At 38.9% G+C, this 22,561-nt stretch overlaps 1 protein-coding gene across 1 annotated transcript in view; it reads left to right on the top strand.

Moving 5' to 3' along the window:
- Positions 1–22,561, top strand: part of cfap61 (cilia and flagella associated protein 61) — a 240,219-nt gene that overhangs the window by 93,963 nt on the left and 123,695 nt on the right. Inside the window, exons 13-16 of the mRNA XM_087990980.1 lie at positions 2,463–2,589; positions 9,174–9,251; positions 13,616–13,822; positions 14,407–14,541. Coding sequence (XP_087847106.1) covers positions 2,463–2,589; positions 9,174–9,251; positions 13,616–13,822; positions 14,407–14,541 — 547 coding nt within the window. The remainder of the gene's footprint in view (positions 1–2,462; positions 2,590–9,173; positions 9,252–13,615; positions 13,823–14,406; positions 14,542–22,561) is intronic.

Here is a 22,561-nt window from a genome sequence, read left to right on the forward strand (position 1 = left end):
CAACCTGGTATTGTGTGATTTTTAAGCTTACTAAATGCCTTCTTAATCACCCTATCTATTTGTGATGTAAACTTCAAAGGATTATGTACCTGAACCCCTCGGTCTCTCTCTGTTCTACAATACTATCTAAGGCCCTATTTTTAATTGTATAATTCCTGCCCTTGTTTGTTTTATCAAAATGCAACATCTTGTATTTATCCAAATTAAACTCCATCTGTCACTCTTCAGCTCATTGTCCCAATTGATCAAGATGTCATGTGATCGGAAATAACCTTCTTCATTGTCCATTATACCACCAACTTGATGTCATCTGCAAACTGATTAATCATGCCTTCTTTACAGTCATATAAATAATTTATATAAATGGCGAACAAAAGTAAACCCAACGCCTGGTCACAGGCCTCCAGTCCGAAAAACAACCCTCCACCATCAGTCTCTGTCTCCTGCCATTAAATAAATTTTATATCCAGTTGGCAAGCTCACTCTAAATCCCATGTGATCTAACTATTAATTACTCAACTGTGTAGAATCTCATCAAAGTTCAAGTAAATAAAGTCTACCATTCTGCCCTCATCAGTCTTCTTGGTTACTTCCTCAAAAAAAATCAAATCAAGTTGGTAAGGCATGATTTCTCTTGCACAAAACTATGCTGACTATCCCCTATCATTCCTTGGTTCTCCAAATGCATATAAATCCCACCTTTTAGAATCACTTCCAACGATGTACCCACTACCAAAGTCTGATTTACAGGTCTATAGTTCCTAGGCTTCTCCTTATATCCTTTTTTAAATGAAAGCACAGCATCAGCCACTCTCTATGCTTTTGGCACCCCACCTGAGTTATAGATGATACAAATACCTCTGCAAGGGGCCCCAGAATTTCCTCCCCAACTTCCCACAACGTCCTGGGATATATCAGGTCTTTATATTTTCTAAGACTTCCAGCAGTTCCTCTTCTGTAATGTGAACTGTTTTCAAAACACCCTTGATTTCTCTAGCCTCCACTTCTTTCTCAATAGTAAAAACTGACGTGAAATATTCATTTAATATCTCTCCCATCTCCTGAAGTTCAACACAAAGATGGCCTCTTTGATCTTTAATGGGTCTTTTTCTCTCTCTCTCTCTCTCTCTCTAGTTGATGCTTGCTCTTGATTTACTAGTATTCTTCGGGTTATCCTTAACCTTATTACCCAAGGCTATTTCTTTTCCTCTCTTTGCCTTCCTGATCTCCCTCTTAATAATGCCCCTACACTCTTTTTATTGTTCAAGAGGTTCATTTGACCCCAATTTCTATATCTAAATATGATTCTTCTATATTCGTGACCTCTTGGACTCTACTATCAGAAGAAGCAGCACTGGTCAGTTCTGGAAAAGTACGAGAGAGCTGGAAAACTGACACCTTTGGTCCAACTCGTCCACGCTGACCAGATATCCTGTACTGGACTAGTTCCATTTACCAGTGATTGGCCCATATCTCTCTGAACCCTTCCTATTCAGGTATTCGCCTCCACCACTTCCTCTGGCAGCTCATTCCACTCACTGCAGAATTGCCAGCCTCTGACCTACTTTAAAAGCCATGGTGTTTATATAGCTAGTCCTATTGGAGATTGTCGTTGTCTCATACTTGGAGTCATAGAGACATAGATATGTACAGCATAGAAACAGCATCTCGTCCAGGCTGACCAGTTATCCTAAGTTAATTTAGTGCCATTTACCAGCATTTGGCCCATATCCCTGTAAACCCTTTCTATTCATATACCCATCCAGATGCCTTTCAAATGTTGTAATTGTACCAGCCTCCAGCATTTCTTCTGACAGCTCATTCTATACACACACCACCCTCTGTGTAAAAAAGTAACCCCTCAGATCCGTTTTAAATCTTTCCTCTCTCACTTTAAATGTATGCCCTCTAGTTTTGAACTCCTCTACCTTTGAAAAAATTCCTTGGCTATTCATCCTATCTCCGCACCTTCTGATTTTATAAACCTCGATAAGGTCACACCACAGCCTCTGATGCTCCAAAACATCAATTTTCCTGCTCCTCGGATGCTGCCTGACCTGCTGTGCTTTTCGAGCACCACACTAATCTTGACTCTGATCTCCAGCATCTGCAGTCCTCACTTTCGCCTCCCAACCAATCCAGCGTCTCCTTGCAAACTCGGCAACATCTATACCCTCTCAAGTTTAACAACATCCGTCCCAGAGCAGGGTGACCAGAATTGTATGCAGTATTCTAGAAGTGACCTCACCAATGCCTTGTACAGCCGCAACATGATATCTCAAATGTCTTCTCAAGCTATTGCAGGACAAAAATAAACATTAAAGCCATAAGAGAAAGAGGTGACAGCTAAAAAATTTAATTGATCAAATTAATGTGTAAGTGGTAGGGTAAAGTAACATGTTTGTCTTTGCTTGTATTTTAATCAACAAATACTTAGAAATTGTAAATTTTTTGTTCCCCAGATCCTTTGTGGTACGACTTGCAACACGAAATGACACTGCAGGAATTGAAAGACTTGTAAAAGACCTTCATCTGGAGTTCAGTATTTTAAATACCTTGCACATTTATAATCAGTCTCGCAGAGACTCAGTGAGTATTTGATTAGTTTGGTTTATGTTGTTGAGTTCCCTGTAAATTGTTTAATATATTAAGCAAGACAGTTTGATATGTTTATCTGGTATGACAAGGAAGGAAGCTCTTGAGTTTATGCAATTGAGTGTGACTATAATGAAGAATGGTGAAGATTGTATCTCCTTTCCATTCTACAAGGTTCTGAACTGGAGGATGAACATGATAAACATTGAGCTTTTCAGATGATTCTGGGGAGGGCCAGAACATAATGCAATCAATGCACTGGGGGTAGTTTACATTGCTGATCAAGATGCCCATGTTATTGCAAGGTTCACTTAGATTTCATTAGTTCATCAGTTCACCCATCAGGCAAACAAAACACACTACCCAGTTCAACACGCAAATTCATAAGTAATTTCCCCTTTTATGTGCCCCCATCTCTATTGCCTAAAACAAACTAATCCTACAAACAATGAGATATTTCTTTTCAAACATCAAAGCACCAGTTTAGTAGACAGGAGATCCTAGGTTCAGTTCCCAGTAGGCGCCTGCTTGGTGCATTTGTAGTTAGCACTGCTGCCTCACCACACCAGGATTCCAGGTTTGGTTCCAGCCTCAGGCGACTGTCTGTGTGGAGTTTGCACGTTCTCCCCGTGTCTGCATGGGTTTCCTCCGGGTGCTCTGGTTTCCTCCCACAGTCCAAAGATGTGCAGGCCAGGTGAATTGGCCATGCTAAATTGCCCATTGTGTTAGGTGCATTAGTCAGAGGGAAATGGGTCTGGGTGGGTTACTCTTCGGAGGGTCGGTGTGGATTGGTTGGGCCGAAGGGCCTGTTTCCACACTATAGGGAATCTAATTTAATCAATTTATGTCTTGCCATCCTTCATATGTAAAAAGGATGACTTGCCAACCACAACTAAAATAACAGAACAGAAAGTTGTGCAAATAAGTGTTACTTACATGGTTGAAAACTGAATTTTACCAATTGAAATGCTTAGGCAATTAAAAGTCATAACTCATCCTCTTCTTAGCATTTCTAATTGGTGTAACCGCCTGTGACTTCCACAGAGGTGGAAATAGGTTGTTCAAACCTCAGCTCTGATTGCTGTGATGCTTGTGGCCAATATCCCTGGATTTTGCAGCTCTTGAAAACAGCCACTTGCACCCCTGGGAGAATTGCAGGGCAATTTTGACCACTGGGACATAAGACAACATGTCGGGTACTGCGGACATGGCAGCATTCCAAGTTGGAATTGCTCAGTCTGGTCCTCAGTTCCACGTTTCCTTCTGCCATCATTACTTTCTTATCCTACCCACTCATCTGGGCTAGCAATGAATTGATGCAACTTGGTGTCAAAGAACAGTTTCAATAATCAGTTTTAAGTTGGAACTAACAGAGCAGAATTGCACTAGTCCATTGAAAAGACTGAAAGATATAAAGAATTGTAATGTGATGGTGATAGTAACTGGGAGTTGCACCATAACTAGATATTACCTAAGGTCTCCAGGTTAGTGGAATGAGATCATGCTGGAAAGTCACAGGAGGTAATTAAACCTTGTGAATTGGGCAGATGATGTAATGTTCAAGGGGAAAGTGAGGACTGCAGATGCTGGAGATCAGAGCTGAAAATGTGTTCCTGAAGAAGGGCTCATGCCCAAAACGTCGATTCTCCTGCTCCTTGGATGCTGCCTGACCTGCTGCGCTTTTCCAGCAACACATTTTCAGCAGATGATGTAATGTTACCAGATCCTCTAATTTAAAAATAGGCTACCATGAACAATGTGGTTTAAAAGTATTGTCAGCTAAAACAAAGCAGTGGTGCAGGATGTCAATATAAGCTGCAGTAGCCAATATTGAAAAAGTGTGAATTGGCATGGAGCTTCAATTGAGCAAGCAGTGGAAGTAATAATCAAATAAACTTGCCTAGCACAGCAAGGACACATAACTTGGGTGCGTTTCAGAGTTAGCACTTCTGTGTTCAGAGTGACAATATGGGAGAAGTGAACACTGGGTGAGCTTTTACTATGAATTTTATTCACTCAGGCTTCAAGAGCATCAGAGAAGAAGATAGCTTCAGCTCCAGGCCTTGGGCAGTAACAACCAAAGGGGCACCAGGATCATGATCCTTGAGAAAGAGAGGATGATATATGCACAAAGGGGCACCCAAAATCCATTTGTTTCCAGAGCATTGTTGCCTTCTAACTTCTTCAGGATTTACCAACAGAAGTTTACCTTCCTGAGCTTCACTGTCACCAAAGGGATAATTGCCTTTGTTAGTCGAGGCAAATAGTTTAAGAGCAAAGACATTATGCTGGAACTGTAGAAAATGTTGTTTCGGCAATGGCTAGAATATTGTGTGTAGATGTGGAATCCACGTTATAGGAGTGAAGTGATTGCATTAGAGAGCGTGCAGAGGAGATTTACCAGGATGTTGCCTGGGCTAGAGAGTTTTAGCTGTGAAGAGAAATTGGGTAAACAGAGGAGATTGATAGGAGGACATGATTGAGATACATAAAACTGTGAGGGGCACAGACAGGGCTGACAGGAAGGAGACTGTTCAGTTTTGTGGAGAGATCATTGATCATGGGGCCAGTTGATTTAAGACAAGGGGTAGGAGATTTAGAGGGCAGGTGAGGAAAATCTTTTTCACTCAGAGGCTGGTGGTAATCTGGAACTCACTACCTGTAAGACTGGTAGAAGCAAATAGCCTCAAAATATTTAAGAAGTATTTAGATAAAGGCTTAGGGATGGGTGTATGAATAAGAAGGTTTAGAGGGGTATGGGCCAAATGCTGGCAAATGAGATAAGGTCCGATTGAGATGTCTGATTGGCATGGACAAGTTGGACTGAAGGGTCTGTTTCCATGCTATATGACTCTATGTGCACCAGGCACATAAGGCTACAGGCCAAGTGCTGGAAGATGGGATTAGTTGTTGGCTAGTTGTTTTTAACTGGTGCAGACTAAATGGGCTGAAGGGCCTTTTTCTGTGCTGTAGCTTTCTATGACTTTACTGAGTTGCTTTGCAATACCCATCCCAGGCTTCCATTTCATCAAATTGGCTGGCATCTTTCTGGGGCAGGACTTTTTTTTGTGAATGAGTGATCAAATTCTCACCTCTAACTGACTAGTGCTTCCCAACAAAATCACACTTGCTTTTTCAGTGGTGGGGTGATAAAGCCTGCCACCTGAATAATTCTGCTCATTATGTTCCATGCCAAGTTTCATTTCCATCTTTCTTTGTGAAGGTTTACTCAACAGCATCGGTTTTTCACTAGAAACTTATGTAGTTTCAATGTTTATGTACTAGCTTCCACAAGATACTTTACACGGAATTAGCTCTTTCATGAGTATCCTCAATGGGTTGTCATCACTAGCATTTTTGTGTTCCTTAAACTTGTGTTGATGATTAATAAATCAAAATAACGTTTGATAAATTTATATCACATACTGCTGAAGTAGATGCAGACATGTCTGCTTAGAATCCCTACAGTATGGAAGTAGGCCATTCAGCCCATCAAGTCCACACTGACCATCCGAAGAGCATCCCACCTAGACCCACCCCTCTATCCCATGTTTCCCATGGCTAATCCACCTAATCTGCACATCTATGTGAGGAAACACACGCAGACACAGGGAGAATGTGCAAGCCCCAAACAGTCATCTGAGGCTAGAACTGAACCCAGGTCCCCAGTGTTGTGAGGTAACAGTGCTAACCACTGAGCCACAGTGCCCTCTTCTTACAAGCAATTTTCTAGATAAGTCATTTCAATGTCTCTGTTTCCTCCATCTGCACAATTAGCCACATGATACTTATTATATATTACATTATTATATCTGAAGCATTTATTAACGTTCCTTTGGTTTTTCTGGAACATAGTCCCATTGTTATTTTTCCGATTTCTTTTTCTTTAGACATAACTGTGTTTGCTGCATATGGTCTCATCACTATTCTGCTTGCTTTTGATCCTTCCATTACATTGATGCATATCTAATATATGGACTGTTCTGAAATATGGTAATCATTGAGTACTGTATTATTTGAGCACAGCAAAATGCCACATTTGTTCTATGAAGGTTGAAAGGACTGATGGTTCCCAAAGAACTCTTTTAAGGCAGCAGATATCTGGTTCAATAATATCTTTCTCAGCGAAGTGAATGATAGTTTGGACTTGTCTGTCCATATAAGGAATTCTAGCATAATCTGGAAACCTTAATCGCTAGTGCTTATCATCAAGTCAATATTGTCAATATTGTGCATATTTTATTTAAAGTCCATGACATACTTTGGATATATGAATTCATTGTCCATTTTCCAAAAGATTTAAATTCTGGCCAAGTCTCAAAGGTATTTAATAGTCATCTTTCATGTAGTTCTTAATCCATGAACTCTACTAGAGATTCCAGACATTGGAATTCTTCTCAGAAAATGCCTTTCTTCTCATTTTTCTTTGCTTAATGAGCAAAGGCACCAATTACATATCTTATTTTTTCATTGGTTCATATACCAACCTCTTTCATGAGTCATTTTGTTCAAATTCCAACACATGAAAAATAATTATACCATGACAACTTCCATTTACTTTCTGCCATTTTCAACAATGGCTACTAAGATTTTGTTTTATGTCGAAAAGAAGAAAAAAGTTCTAACCTTTGCCGTTAGGCAACCATCCCCTATTCTCAAATTAAAACTCATGTAGCCAGGCGGTGAAGGGCAGTGCAGCTAATCTTTACATTTACAAGTTTCATATTTATATAGTAGCACATTGTAATCAACAACCCTTCTTTCATCCTGCTCCTACACTTATGAGCATAGTTAAGCCTCAATGAATAGTCATCATCCAATTATAAATAGAACTCAAATAATATGCCAATAACATCAATAAAGTTTCAGTATCTGAGTTGATGCATCATCTGCATGAACGGGTGGCACGGCGGCACAGTGGTTAGCACTGCTGCCTCACAGCATCAGAGACCCGGGTTCAATTCCCCCCTCAGGCAAATGTCTGTGTCTGTGTGGACTTCCTCCGGGTGCTCCGGTTTCCTCCCACAGTCCAAAAATGTGCAGATTAGGTGAATTGGCCATGCTAAATTGCCCGTAGTGTTAGGTGAAGGGGTAAATGTAGGGGAATGGGTCTGCGTGGGTTGCTCTGCGGAGGCCCGGTGTGGACTTGTTGGGCCAAAGGGCCTGTTTCCACACTATAAGTAACCTAATCATAAAAATCCTGTGTGATGCATCCTCAGTGTTGATGACTTCCTTGGAAGACCAACAGTCATTCTTCTGCCTTCTTCCTGTGACACACTTGAGATGAAGTGGGAGTTTACAGATATTATTATTTGATCCTCTCCTTCCTTATTTCTCTCTTTGTTATCCTCTGTTTGTTTTTGTAGTCTTCCCAATCTTCTGATTTTCCAGTGCTCTTGGTCATTTTATAGGCTCTCTCTTTTTCTTTGATAAATTTCCTGATTTCCTTTGTCAGCCATGGCTGACTAATCCACCCCCAGATAATCCTTCTTTTCTTTGGGATGGGCTCTGTACTGTGTCCTCAATTACACCCAGAAACTCCTGCCATTGTTGCTGTACTGTCTTCCCCTCTAGGCTCTGCTCCCAATCGATTTTCATCAGTTAAACCAAAGAAGATCTGAATTGATATAGGAGCAGAGAGACCTCATGGTTCAAGTGCATAATTTTCTGAAGATGGTCAGACAAATTGAAATGGTTTTTAAGTATGCTACAGAACCCTTTGGTTTATTAATAGAGGCGTAGATTTTAGAAATGCAAGGACATGATGCGAAACCTGTACAAATCGAAGATTACATTTTTAGTACTGTGATCAGTCTCAGCACATTATTTAAGGAAGGATGTTAAAGTCTTGGAGAGAGTTCAAAGGAAATTTAGTAGAATGAAACGAGGAAGGAGGAATTTTGGATACAAGGAAAGATTAGATAAAGTGGGTTTATCCTCCTTGGAGCAGAGACAATTTAGAGGTTATCGTATTGAGATGTTCAAAATTAAGAACAATGTTGATAAGATAAAGAAGGATATTACTTGGTATGTCAGTAACTAGGGGTCACAATATTAAGATTGTCAGAAAGAGAGCCAGAAGTGAGATGAGGAGAAATTTCTTTACTCAAAGAGTTGTTAGGATTGGGAATGCACTGCCTAGAAGAGTATTGAAGGTGGATTCCATACGAGATTTCAAGAGTGCTAGTTATTGAAAGTGATTAACTTAGAGATAGGGCTGGAGGATGGGACTAGCTGGGTAGCTCTTTCAGCAGCCAGTACAGGCACAAAACAGATTACTGGAGAAGCATATCAGGTCTGGTTGCATCTGTGCAGAGAAATCAGAATTAATGTTTCGGGTCCAGTGATCCTTCCTTAGACCAGCACAGACACAATTGGCTGAACGGTCTCCTGAACTATAAATTTCTATGATTATACAACCTATGTTTCCCAAGAAATAACTTTTATTCAATCTATCACAAAGAATTGTGCTGGCCCCAGTGTTTGAATTTGTGATACAAAAGTCTACTATGTTTTCAGTTTACTTACAGAGTGATTTACTTACAGATGTTAGCCATTCTCCATTTTATTTTTACTAGGATGGAACTCCAATTCAGGCAATTGTTGCTGAGGTTTTACAAGAAATTGTGGGAATTGCTATCATCAGGAATGAAGAGGTATCAATTAATTTATTACTTTATACAAATTTTGCTAGAAACACTTATTACCTGATTTTTTAATAAAAAACTTTCTAATGGGGTTCTTATGGTGCAGTGGGAGTGTCCCTACCTCTGAGCCAGGAGGCCTGGGTTCAAGTCCCATCTACCCCAGAGATGTCTGAAGAGGTTGATTAGAAAATATCTCTTTCAACTATCCAATGTCTTTTTTTAAACAGCACAGGGGTATTGTTCCTACCTCTGGGCCAGGAGACCTGGGTTCAAGTCCTGTCTGCTCCAGAGGTGTGTAATAACATCTCTGAACAAACTGATTACAAAAATAAATCCACCATTTAGTCACTTAGAAATCAAAGTACATGTAATTATCAAAAAAAAAACTGAACTGTCCAATGTGCAATTTTTAACCCACTGCCATTCTCAATTGGATTCAATTTGAATTATTTTACTCCTTATCCTGACTTCGCTATTACATGATGGGACATAGAGCTGACACAAATGTTTTGAAATCCAGTGGGTATCATAATATTTATGGAAAGTTACCATTTCGGCATAATCAGAACATATATTGAAACCCAACCATTATTGCACGACTAATAATCATGGAAGTACATGGGTGCAAATATATTGACAATGTCCAAATTCATTTCAATGAATTGACTTTGGATTATGGAAATGACAGGCCAATGTTTAAACTAAATAAAAACCGAAAGAACTGTGGATACTGTAAATCAGAAACAAAAGCAGAAATTGCTGGAAAAGCATCAACAGGTCTGGCAGCATCTGTGAAGAGAAATCAGAGTTAACTTTTTGGGTCGAGTGACCTTTCCTCAGAACTCTTCACAGATACTGCCAGATCTGAGCTTTTCCAGCAATTTCTGTAGTTGTTTTTGTTGTCAATGTTTAAACTAATGTGGCATGCATTTTGCATGTATGACTTGCAATATTTTATATTAGCCATTGTATCAAAAGCCTGAGTACACAATTTAAAGTTGACTTTAGCTGATTTTAACATTTTGGGATGGCTACGAGGCTATGGTAGATGATCTGGGATCTAGGAGACAGTGAGGACTGCAGATGCTGGAGATCAGAGTTGAAACGTGTGGTGCTGGTCAGGCAGCATCCACGGAACAGGAGAGTCAGCCCTTCCAGTTTCCATTCCATTGACATTAGGGGAATGGAAAATCAAGTGGGATCAACAACTGAGGGTGAACTCCTACTGCCAGTTTTCCACCAGTTTAACATCAATCATATGCATAAGCATTATTAAAATTTTCACGTGCTACCTCAAATATATTGTTGTATCGTACATATCAGGAAGATGTTAGTAAATGTGCAGAATGGGGATATAATTGAAAATGTATTACACAAGCAATAAATATGAATTATAACTGCAAAATTTGAATCATAGCAAAATTTTACGAATAGCTTATCAAATTCCAATGACAGGTCAATTAGGTATTAGAAAAATACAGGCTTATAGTGTACATCGTAGCATTTTGGAATGGTTAGAAGATTAGCTGGCTAACAGGAAGCAGAAAGTAAATATAAATACGTCTTTTTTCTGTGGTGTACTATGGAGATCAATGCTAGATGTTAACGGTTTACAATTTATATAAATGATTTAGATGAAGGATCAGAAGAAGAAGGTATGATTGCAAAATTTGCTGACAACACAGGATAGATAGGAAAATAGATTATGAAGGGCACATAAGAAGGTTATGTAAATATATTGATAGGTTTATTGATTGGGAAAATATGTGGCCAATGGAAACGTGAAACTGTTCATTTTGGCCTGAAAAACGAAAAGTACATTAACTGGTAAAAGATTGCAGAGTTCTAAGATGCAAAGGGATCTGTGTACATGCACAATATTGGTCACCATATTTGAGGAAGGATATAAACACTTTGTAGGTAGTTCAGAGAAGGTTTATTTGCACTGAAATGAGGGCTTGTCTTATGAGGACAGGTTGTAGCGGCTAGATTAGCATCCACTGGAGTTTAAAAGAGTGAGAGCAAGTTAGTTGAAACATAGAGGATCTTAAAGAGTCTTGACAGGATGGACATGGAAAGAATAGTTCCTCTTATGGAAAAATCTGGAATTAGGGGTCACTATTTAAAAATCATGGATTGCCTATTTAAACAAAGTAATGTGTTTTTCTCTTAGAAGATCGTGAGCCTTTGGACCCCTCTTCCTGAAAAGGTGATTGACGCAAAGTCCTTGAATATTTTTAAGGCAGAGATAGGACAGGGTCCTCAAGTATTTTGAGTTTAGTTTAGAACCAGGTTTCAATTCAGAAGAACAGTTCCATACTCACAGAAGGCCAGGTTAGGTTTTGCAGTGTCTAAACGAGAAACATTTGTACAGAAGTTCAACCTGTCAGAGCTGAAAAAATGTTTAAGTTCAGGACTGGAAAAAGTCTGTATACAACTAGCGCAGGAGGAATCAAAACTGAAAAGAGTTAGATTAGGAGCAGCATTTCACTGGGAATCAGTATCTTGGAAGGATATTCATGGGAAAAAGGTTGAATTTTATTTTTTCACTTTGCTGTTTGTGTTAAGACCGCAGTTCTTACTTGCCCTATTAGAGCAAAGATATTATTAAACTGAAGAGGGTTCAGAAAAAAATTACCAGGATGTTGCTAGGAGGGCTTGAGTTATAAAATAGGCTTTTTTCACTGGAGCATAGGAGGTTGAGGGGTGACCTTACTGAGGTTTATAGAATCATGACGGACATAGATAAGGTGAATAACAAAGGTTTCCCGAAAGTGGGGGAGTTCAAAGCTAGAGGGCATATTTTTAAGGTGAGAGGAGAAAGATTTAAAAACGACATTTTTACACAGAGAGCGGTTTGTGCGTAGAAATGAACTGCTAGAGGAAGTGGCGGATGTGGGAACAATTACAGCATTGAAAAGACATTTGCTCAAGTACATGAATAGGAAAGGTTTGGAGGGATATGGGCCAAATGCAGGTGATGGGACTAGTTTACTTTGGGAACATGGTCAGCCAGGATGAGTTTGACCGATGGGTCTCTTTCTATGCTATCACATACAGGTAGCTCTTCTGTAACGTGATGGTTGCATTATTGTGGAACCCCGCATTATAGAAAAATCTCACTTTAGAAACAGCACTTAAAGCATTGGCGATGTGGCCACGTTACAGCCAACACACATTTTAAAAGTTTGCTTTGTAGAAACAGGGTTCCCAATTTGTCAATCGCGTTACAGCAAATTCGCATTAATGAAACGTGCATTACAGCAGAGTGACCTGTGTATTTAATATATAAAACTTCATTTCTTTTTTCATTTGTATATTTGGATGCTTTTGTTAAAGAACATTGACAGCCTGTTATGAATATGTTGAGTGTCTAACCACCACATTAACCAACTGCAAAAATTAAATTTACAATCTATCAAGCCAAGTTTTCCTCTACAATTTGATTTGTCCAGCATTATCATCGCCTGAGATCATAACAAGATGTACAGAAAGTTTCCAAGGATACTGTCAAAATTACTAAAATAGATTGATTGCACTTGGGTTCTTCTTTCTCCAAAATTGATGGCTGAGAGGTGACCAAGTAGTGGTCTCTAAAACCAAGAAAGGTTTTGATAAAGTCTACATGTGGAAGACATGTTATGGGAAAGACTAAAACCAGGGACCATAAATACAAGACTGTCACCAGTAAACCAACAAGAAATTCAGGATATTGACCAGGAACTGGCAGGTGGGACTGGATTTGGTTGGGATATCGGGTCGGCATGGACGAGTTGGATCGAAGGGTCTGTTCCCGTGCTGCACATCTCTATGTCTCTATGACTCTATAATCTTCATTATGCAGGGAATGGTACAACTATGGTTATTGCGCAAATCACATTGATGCATTTAAGAGGAAGCTAAATAAGCACATGAAAGAGAATGGACTGGAAGGAATGGCTGAGAACATTAGATGAAGAAAAGTGAAAAGTAGCTCATGTAGTGCATAGACATGTATCGAGATCTTTTGGGCCTAATGGTCTATTTTTGTGTTGTAAATTCAAAATATTTTGAAGTAACTCTATTGTGTGCCATTTTGCATTAGGAAATTAACATCACATATGGTTTCAATATGTGTTAGAAGAATGAGCTAACTTTCATGGAGAAAGTGCAGTGCATCTATCATAAAGCTAATTTTTGTGAGGCTTTGCTTTATGGCCTTTCTTAGTCTCAGTGCTGGTAATGGTGCATTTCATGCAGCCAATCTCTCAGTAGGCACATTTCAAATCTTCTCTTAAACATTAAATTTTTATCAATCAGTTTAAAAATGTTCCTTTTTTCTGCACTGGTTTAGATATTCTTTCTTATGTTCAGTGTGAATTTTATTCTCCTAGCAAATTGAATATATTCGTTCGCATTATAACATCGAAAACTTTATCTACTTCGACCATCACCAACGTGAAGAACATGGGCACCTCTATCACTTTGCTTTGAACCCAATTTTCCATCACTATACCAGACATTTTCTCAAAGAAATACTTCGGATTACTTTTAAGTCATGCCTGTACTACCCTGTTTACCCAAGATTATTACTTAATAAGGTAAAACAAAATTGTTGTTACATTTATCAGATATTGCAGTATTCCGGTTTTAAATGTACTATATGTTCACCTTAATTTGTTAAAATATATATTTTATTGTTATCTATATGTACAGAAATTATCAGCAAAATGTCAAGAATGTGCATTTATGAACTGCATGATTTATTATGCACAAATTTGTACATGGATCTTTGTAGTTGATTATGGTTTTAAATATTGACTTGGTACAAAATGAAATGTACCTAAATGAAAGATGTTTCTGATGATTTTTAAACTAAATATGGCTGATGTGTTCTAAGCAGAGAAATTTTTCGTTTGGTAATTCTCATGCATTGTTAGAATAATAAAACTTTTCATTTGCTTTTTTACAATTTCCATAGAGACAACAATATGATTACTTATGATTCATATTTAGGCTTATTGGTACTAACCTGTAAGGGGAAACCCATTCGTAAGCTTCAGTGATAGTTTGAACTTTTCGGCTTAAACTTCCTTGAGTTTCACACAATTTATTTCAGATTAATTAAGAATCTACTATTTTAATATTACTTCCTGAAAGTAACGATAATTTCGTTCTCTTTCAGATAAACAGTCCATTTGCTCATTCCCTCACATCAGCCCTTAATTGCCTAGTTCCTGTGCGCCGGAGAAGACAGATTATCTATCCATTGGAACAACTTGGCATTAATGCTCCATCAAAGCGAATCACCCAGAATAAGGTGGGTGAAAAGAATGGTAACTGGAAGATGCAATGGGCCAATCAGTTTTAAGATGTTGTATGCTTATGAAGATTTTGTTTCTATTGAATGTTTTAATAAAAAGAAGGAGATATTCCAGAATCTATAAACTTTTTATAGAGGCGACAGTAAGGCCATCTGGCACACAATCTCTGTGTTCATATTTTAATCATTCAGAAATATTTTTATATTTAACTTCTAATATTGCATTAATGGCCGTTGGGACAAGGACCATTAGAGAAAAATGGCCATCTTTATATAGTGCTTTTCATGGCAACTAAATGCCTCAAAATCCTTTTCATGATCACCAGAGGTCTAAAATGCTTTACAGCTAATTATATAAATTTAAATTGTAGTGAACTACTCTAATGCCAAAAAAAGTGGCAGTCAATTCATGCAAAGTAAAATCATATGAACAGCAGGAATATAAAGATCAGATAATCTGATTTTATGATGCTGATTGAAGGATTGAAATTGACCAGAGCACTAGGGCTAACTCCATTACTCTTCTTTGAAAAAATGCTGTGGCATACATTGTATTCACCAAAGCAGGCAGATGATATTTTATTTAACGTCTCATTCAACATCGAACACCTTCAGTAATGTAGTCCTCCCTCAATACTGCACTGGAGTGACAGCCTTGATTCTTTTGTGCTCAAGCCCTGTAGTTGAACTTGAACTAGGAACCTAGTGACTCAAGTGAGAGTGCTATCAACTGTGAGCCTTGCTGATATAGTACATCTATTGTAGAAGATGTGGAACATTTTGTTGTTAGTTTCCATTATCTGTAATTTTGTGGCTTCAGATAATATTTAATGAGTTGTTTGCTTTTTTTTTGTCTTTTCCTGCTGCCTAGCCTTTGTTTAAAGCTTACTTCTTGACATATAGCCATGATCATAAATTTTGATATTAGGGCTCTGGAAATTTTAATCTGAGTAAATTTTAAATACAGGGTTATTATAAGAACACTTGTAATTTGTAATTAATTATATACCTTGTTGAATAGCTGCACGTGTGCTACCACTAACTTCTAGTGTTATCAATAAAGCCTATTAAACTTAAAATATCATGGAAATTTTAGTGCAATTTGGCATTTTCATTCATACTTCATTTTCATCCATACTGCAGGAAAAAATGCAGCAGTGCTGCTTTAACTGTGCCATGATTTTTTGTTTGCATTTCAATGTCAAATGCTTGATCCTCTATGTTTTTTTCAGGCATCAAGTTGTAAAAATCTATACCCTAGATAGGATTACACATGCTCATAGTCATAATCCTAAGTCAGTAGACTCCATTCGTTAGAAAGATCTTTAGAATTAACTTGATCAATGAACTTTATTGAATTCCTGTCTAAATGATAACCTGTTTTTATTTAAAGATTAGATCATATTGTAGAACACAATCATAGTTTATATAATAGCATGACAAGAACAGACTAGTCCAAAAAAAGCAACAGGTTTAACTGAACATCTTGAGCTTATTTTTCTCTTTTTAAAATGGGAGTTGTAGATACTTAATTCTTGCTGAAAATTTAGAAAGGTGATAGCAATTGTGTGATTCAGGGAAAGATGCTAATGGTGGAATGGTGGTGCATGTGATGTTTATTGAATTCAACAAGTCATGTCAGACTTAGTATTGATAGTCTGTGAGACACAAACATATGAGACACAAACCTGAATTTCTGAACATGATATGACAAATTATATTAAAAAATATGCAAAAAGTCAGAATGAAAATGCTCCACTTCCAAACTACTAAGAACCAACAGTTAGTTACACCCCTTGAGAAGGGGATGGTAATAGCAGGCAAAGGGCTTTTGGAACACTGACAACTCTCATTACAATTCACTAGAGCTTTGACAAATTGATGCTTAAAATAATGGACATTGTGCTTTTTTTACAGAGGTTTTTTCAGGAAAGCAAAGTTTTTTTAAAGACTCCATCCTTTGAATATTGTATGATTATTTTAAGGCCTTTTAACCTGTAATCTGGGGGACAATTAGCTTAGTTAGTTGGGTGGTTACTGTATAGTTCAGAACAACACCATTGTGGGTTTGGTTCATGTTGAGGCTGAAGTAGACTTGGGATCTGTATCTTTACCCTGTCTCTTAGAGAAGACAATAGTCAAAAATACTACTGTCAGAAATTACCAAGAAAACAACTCAGGATGAAATGTCTGCAGACAATATGCTAAAGACGTGTCTTCAGGCAGAGCACATATGAAGGAATAAATGAATGAATAAATCTTGTAATTATGCAGTAGTTTATTATAGCCATTATATTTAAAAATATATCATCAGGATTGTGTGTCTTATACAACTAATTGAAACAATTAGTCATAATATAATTTTATCTATTTTTGTTATTAGTTTATATCAAATAAACGTACCATCTTTCATGCTAAAAGTGCCATTGCACAAATAATCTTTTATACCAGTTAAAAGATACACTTACTTCAGACTTTACAGTATTGTGTCATTGCCTTTCTTTCAGTGTGTAACATTAAAACCTCTTCCTCCACTTTAACACTATCACAACTTTTATTTCAACTACTGTTGCATCACCTGACAGACAGTCCTGAATTTTTAGCCTTTATCTAATTCACTAACAGCTTTTGTAGGAAGAACTTGCATGTAATGTGCCTGAGTGCTAGAGCACCTCAGTGGATCCCCTCATTTAAAAAGACCACATTCAGCATAAACACAATGTGGAGCTTGGAAATGCATTCTTCTCCATTCTAATGCACTAGCTTACAATTAGATTGTGTTAGTTAGAATATGAACTGGATGAACCATGGATTGAAATGAGTTAACGTGAAGTAAGTAGCCATAGTCCATAAGGAACCATAAGCTCATTGTCTGTTAGAGAGAGGCAAGTGGTTATATAGATTGAGGGTCACCATCATGCATCAAACATGGACTAAAGCAAGGAGTTAACCCACCATGAACTACTGCAGCGAATACAAGAATTGTACCTGTATTCGTGCACCTTACTCTAGCTGTCTAGACTAATTCAGCTACCAAACCCACAGAGTATAGTTTGAGCTGGAGGGAGATGTGAGAGTGGGATGCATTTCCATAATGGAAGAACTTCCCTGACTTCAGAGCCAAAGGGCATAGAGCCTTGTACTTGCCTTAGAAGAGGATTTCCAGCTCTGATGTCAGGCCAGTCACCAAAATCTGTATCAATCACAGAATGTGATAGGTGTGACTACACAGCTTACAGACTTAATTATGCAATATCATGGAAGCTTTTCTTTGATATTAATCCAATGTTTAGCAGCTTTATTGGATTCTGCTGCTAACACTCCACCTAAAAACCACGAGGTACCTTTACTTCTATGGAAGTGCAGACAACTAACTTAGTGCCATTTTGAAATAGTGTAGGCCTAATCTTGCATACCAGCTCCTGGACAAAGGATGGAGGCTTTCTCTGAATCTAAAACCTGCTGTTAGTCTAGCTATTCTTAATCATTAGTAATATAAGTTGGAATATTACTTCTATTAGTTAAGTATAAGTAATGTTGAACTTTTGGAGGGATTCTCCACCCACAAATCTTAGTGTTTTTCTTGTCGTTTCTTTGTGGTAGATTGTCAATTTATTGCTTTATTGGTTACCTATCCCACTCCAAGGTGTCTGTTGCATCCGATTCCAGCCCCACCTTACCATGCTCTTCCACTCACACCAATGCCTGCAAAGTCTCCCTTTACTTGCTGTCACCAATCCCAACTCCCATCAGCACTGATCCTAAATGCCCTCAGCAGTAACCTTCTCGATTTGGGACACTTTCCCACCTGCATGGAAAGTAACAGCTGTACTATTCACTTGTGTATCCCGTAATCCTGCCTCCCTCTCATTCCAGGAAGAAAACAGTCCCCATTTAGTCAAAAAGAGTCTGGAAAGGTGGTGGACTGAAAGCGTCAGCTCTTCAGGCTTTTTTTGCAGAAAGCATCCTGACTCCAGTCCAATTTTGCCACAAATCTCAATGTAGTCCACATCATTCAGGCCCCTTTAAGATTCTGACATTATTCCAGTGCCCAAAGCAATGGTGAAAGCTGGACCATACTAATCTGATCCTGCCATTTTCTCAGTCTTTCCTTTAAGAACTCCATCAATACTCAGTGACTGACTGACCATTTCTAAGCTTTTGGACTGATAACAGAGGCTGTCCTTGACTTACCAAAGCAGACCCCCTGAATAAAGGCTATCATCATTGATATGACTGTGATTCGCTGACAACCATGGCAAGCTTCCTTCCTTTGAGTCTACACGAAACATTAAGGCAAGACTGAACCAATGTGAGCCTGGTATCTTTGGCTGAACAGACAAAGTGCAAAAGGCAAAGCAAGGCAGTACAAGCAGGAATGCTGTGAGCATCCAAGAAGGTTCAAAGTGAGTGTCCACTAAGAGAACAAGCAAACAGGACAGAGGTACAGCCTGATCCAGTTCATGAGCTGGACACCTGACCCTAAGTACAATGTCCTTGCTGCAGCATTACAATGGTAGTTGCAGCCTGAGGTGCAGCATTGAAATGCAGTAGTTTTCAGTAAGTGGATCAAGGATTGACCATGAGGGTTCTTGGAGACTGATATATGTCAGATGCCAAAATCCATAGGTGTGGTATGCATGTGACTGGTGCCAATGAGTATGCCTTGAGATGTCATTGCCCACTGACTGATATGGAGGTCTAATGAAGATCAGATACCTACTCTGATTTCTATGTTGGTATTTCTCAACATCTAGCTTGTTTGGCCTATTTGCTAAGATAGAAAACTGAATATTAATAAGGCATTTATACGCTATCAATTGCCAATTCACTGCTGACTAGCGAGGAACTCATCATGCTGCTTATAAAAAGCATAAAAGATGGAGCAAGATGCTCTGGATGTCGAGGTCAACCTCCCAGACTTCCAGTCCAATTTTGCCACAAATCTCAATGTAGTCCACATCACTCAGACCCCTATAAGATTCTGACATTATTCCAGTGCCAAAGCAATGGTGAAAGCTGGACCATACTAATCTGATCCTGCCATCTTCTCAGTCTTTCCTTTAAGAACTCCATTTGTGTGCTGCATAAGAAATCATAACACAGACCTGAATGTTGCTCCTTAGGAAAGCTCTAGGACAAAAACAAAATTGCATGCAAGTAAAGCATACTTTCAAGAAGGACTATGTTAACCTATTTTTACTTAAAGCTATTATTTTAGAGTAGAATGTGCACTTACATCATTCATTGAGGTTAGAGCCTCAAGGGAAAAGTGTACTTATTTGTTTTTGACGTATGCAACTCAATTATTATTAACAATGTCACGCAATAGTAATAATATCAAATGTTAATTCATATCTGAGATGGGTACTTGATTGAAAGATACTTGAGTAAAAGATTTGCTCTTTTATCAGCTGAAGAGAAATTAAAATAATGAATGGAATCCTGAACAACATCGGAATTGCATGAAGCCTTTCTTGACTTTGAGAGCAACGAGTTGAATTTTTCAACTAAGTTCTGGGTGCTGACATAAGATTCTTGCTAGGGATTGCCTATTAAAACTCATCACCCTCATTAAAACTCGACCTACTCTTGGGAAATAAGGCAGGGCATGTGACTGAGTGACTGTGTCAATTGAAGAGCACTTCGGGGCCAACGACCATAATTCTATTAGTTTTAAAACAGTGATAGAAAAGGATAGACTAGATCTAAAAGTTGAAGTTCTAAATTGGAGGAAGGCTAATTTTGACACTTAATAGGCAAGAACTTCCAAAAGCTGATTGGGGGCAGATGTTCACAGGTAAAGGAATGACTGGAAATGGGAAGCCTTCAAAAATGAGATAATGAGAGTATATTCCTGTTAGGGTGAAAGGAAAGGCTGGTAGGTATAGGTAATGCTGATTGACTAGAGAAATTGAAGTTTTATTTCAGAAAATGAAGGAAGCATATGTCAGGTATAGACAGCAGAGATCGAGTGAATCCTTAGATTATAAAGGCAGTAGGAGTATACTTAAGAGAGAAATCAGAAGGGCAAAAAGGAGAAATGAGATAGCTTTGGCAAATACAGTTAAGGAGAATCCAAAGGAATTTTATAAATACGTTAAGGACAAAAGGGTAACTAGGGAGAGAATAGGGCCTCTCAAAGATCAGCAAGACAGCCTATGTGTGGAACCGCAGGAGATGGGGGAGATACTGAGTAATTTGCATCAATGTTTACTGTTGAGAAGGATATGGAAGATATAGAATATGGGGAAATAGATGGTGACATCTGAAAAAATGTCTATTTTATAGAGGAGGAGGTGCTGGATGTCATGAAACGCATAAAAATGCATAAATCCCCAGGACCTGATCAGGTGTACCCTAGACCTCTGTGGGAAGCTAGGGAAGTGTTTGCTGGGCCCCTTGCTTAGATATTTGTATCATGGATAGACACAGGTGAGGTGCCAGAAGACTGGAGGTTGGCTAACGTAGTGCCATTATTTAAGACAGGTGGTAAGGAAAAGCCAGGGAACTATAGACCGGTGAGCCTGACATTAGTGGTGGGCAAGTTGTTGGAGGGAATCCTGAAGGACTGGATTTACATGTATTTGGAAAGGCAAAAACTGATTAGGCATAATCAACATGGCTTTGTGCATGGAAAATCATGTCTCACGAACTTGATTGAGTTTTTTAAAGAAGCAACAAAGAGGATTGCTGAGGGCAGAGTAGTAGATGTAATCTATATAGACTTCAGTAAGGCATTCGACAAGGTTCCTCTTGGGAATCTGGTTAGCAAGTCCAGATCTCATGGAATATGGGGAGGAGTAGCCATTTGCATACAGAACTGGCATGAAAGGAGTAGACAGAGGGTGGTGGTGGAGGGTTTCTTTTCAACTGGAGGCCTGTGACCAGTGGTGTGCCACAAGGATCAATGCTGGTCCAGTGCTTTTCATCATTTATATAAATGATTTGGATGTGAACATAGAGATATAGTTAGTAAGTTTGCAGATGACACCAACATCGGAGGTGTAGTGGATAGCAAAGAAGGTTACCTCAGAGTATAATGGGATCTTGATCAGGAGGGCCAATGGGTTGAGGAGTGGCAGATGGAGTTTAATTTAGATAACTGTGAGGTGCTGCAGAGCAGGGCTTATACACTTAATGCTAAGGCCCTGGGGAGTGTTGCTGAACAAAGAGACCTTGGAGTGCATGTTCATAGTTCCTTGAAAGTAGAGTCGCCAGTAGATAGGATAGTGAAAAAGGCATTTGGTATGCTTTCCTTTATTGATCAGAGCATTGAGTATAGGAGTTGCGAGGTTGTGTTACGGTTTTACAGGACATTGGTTAGGCCACTTTTGGAATAAACCCATCTGATTCACTTATGTCTTTTAGGGAAGGAAATTTGCCATCCTTACCCAGTCTGGCCTACTTGTGCTTACAGACCCATGGAAATGTGGTTGACTCTCAACTGCTCTCTGGGCAATAAAGATTGGGCAATAAATGCTGCCGAAGCCAGCGACACCCACATCAAGTGTATGAATAAAGAAATATTGCGTGCAATTCTGGTCTCCTTCATATTGGAAGAATGTTGTGAAACTTGAAAAGGTTCAGAAAAGGTTTATGTGGATGTTGCAGGGTGGGAAGATTTGAGCTATAGGGCGAGGCTGTATCGGCTGGGACTGTTTTTCTTAAAGTGTCGGTGACTGAGGGAAGCTCAAAGTCTTATGAGAGCAGTCCAGGGAGACACCCATTAATCAGGAGCTTCTGATACAGTAAATTCAAGGGCACCCTCAGATACCAGTCAGGGCACAATCAGGTATCTGGTCAGGGTGGTCACATCAGGAGGTCTATGCCCAAGACACGAGTCATAATCAGCCCTATCAGTCTAATGTGGCCAATTAGAGGAGTCATGGAAACAGTCAGGTAGCTCTATAGATATCAGTTAGGAGTCTGGTCACTAAATGTTTGGGGCTGTCTAATTGTTGCTCATGGGAATGTGCCACAACTAGTCTGGGGCTTCAGTCCGCTGTATGTCAAG

This window comes from Chiloscyllium plagiosum, unplaced genomic scaffold (assembly GCF_037043375.1).
Source record: "Chiloscyllium plagiosum isolate Xiang-an unplaced genomic scaffold, Cpla_swu_hap1 HiC_scaffold_10, whole genome shotgun sequence".
NCBI classification, from domain to species: Eukaryota; Metazoa; Chordata; class Chondrichthyes; order Orectolobiformes; family Hemiscylliidae; genus Chiloscyllium; species Chiloscyllium plagiosum.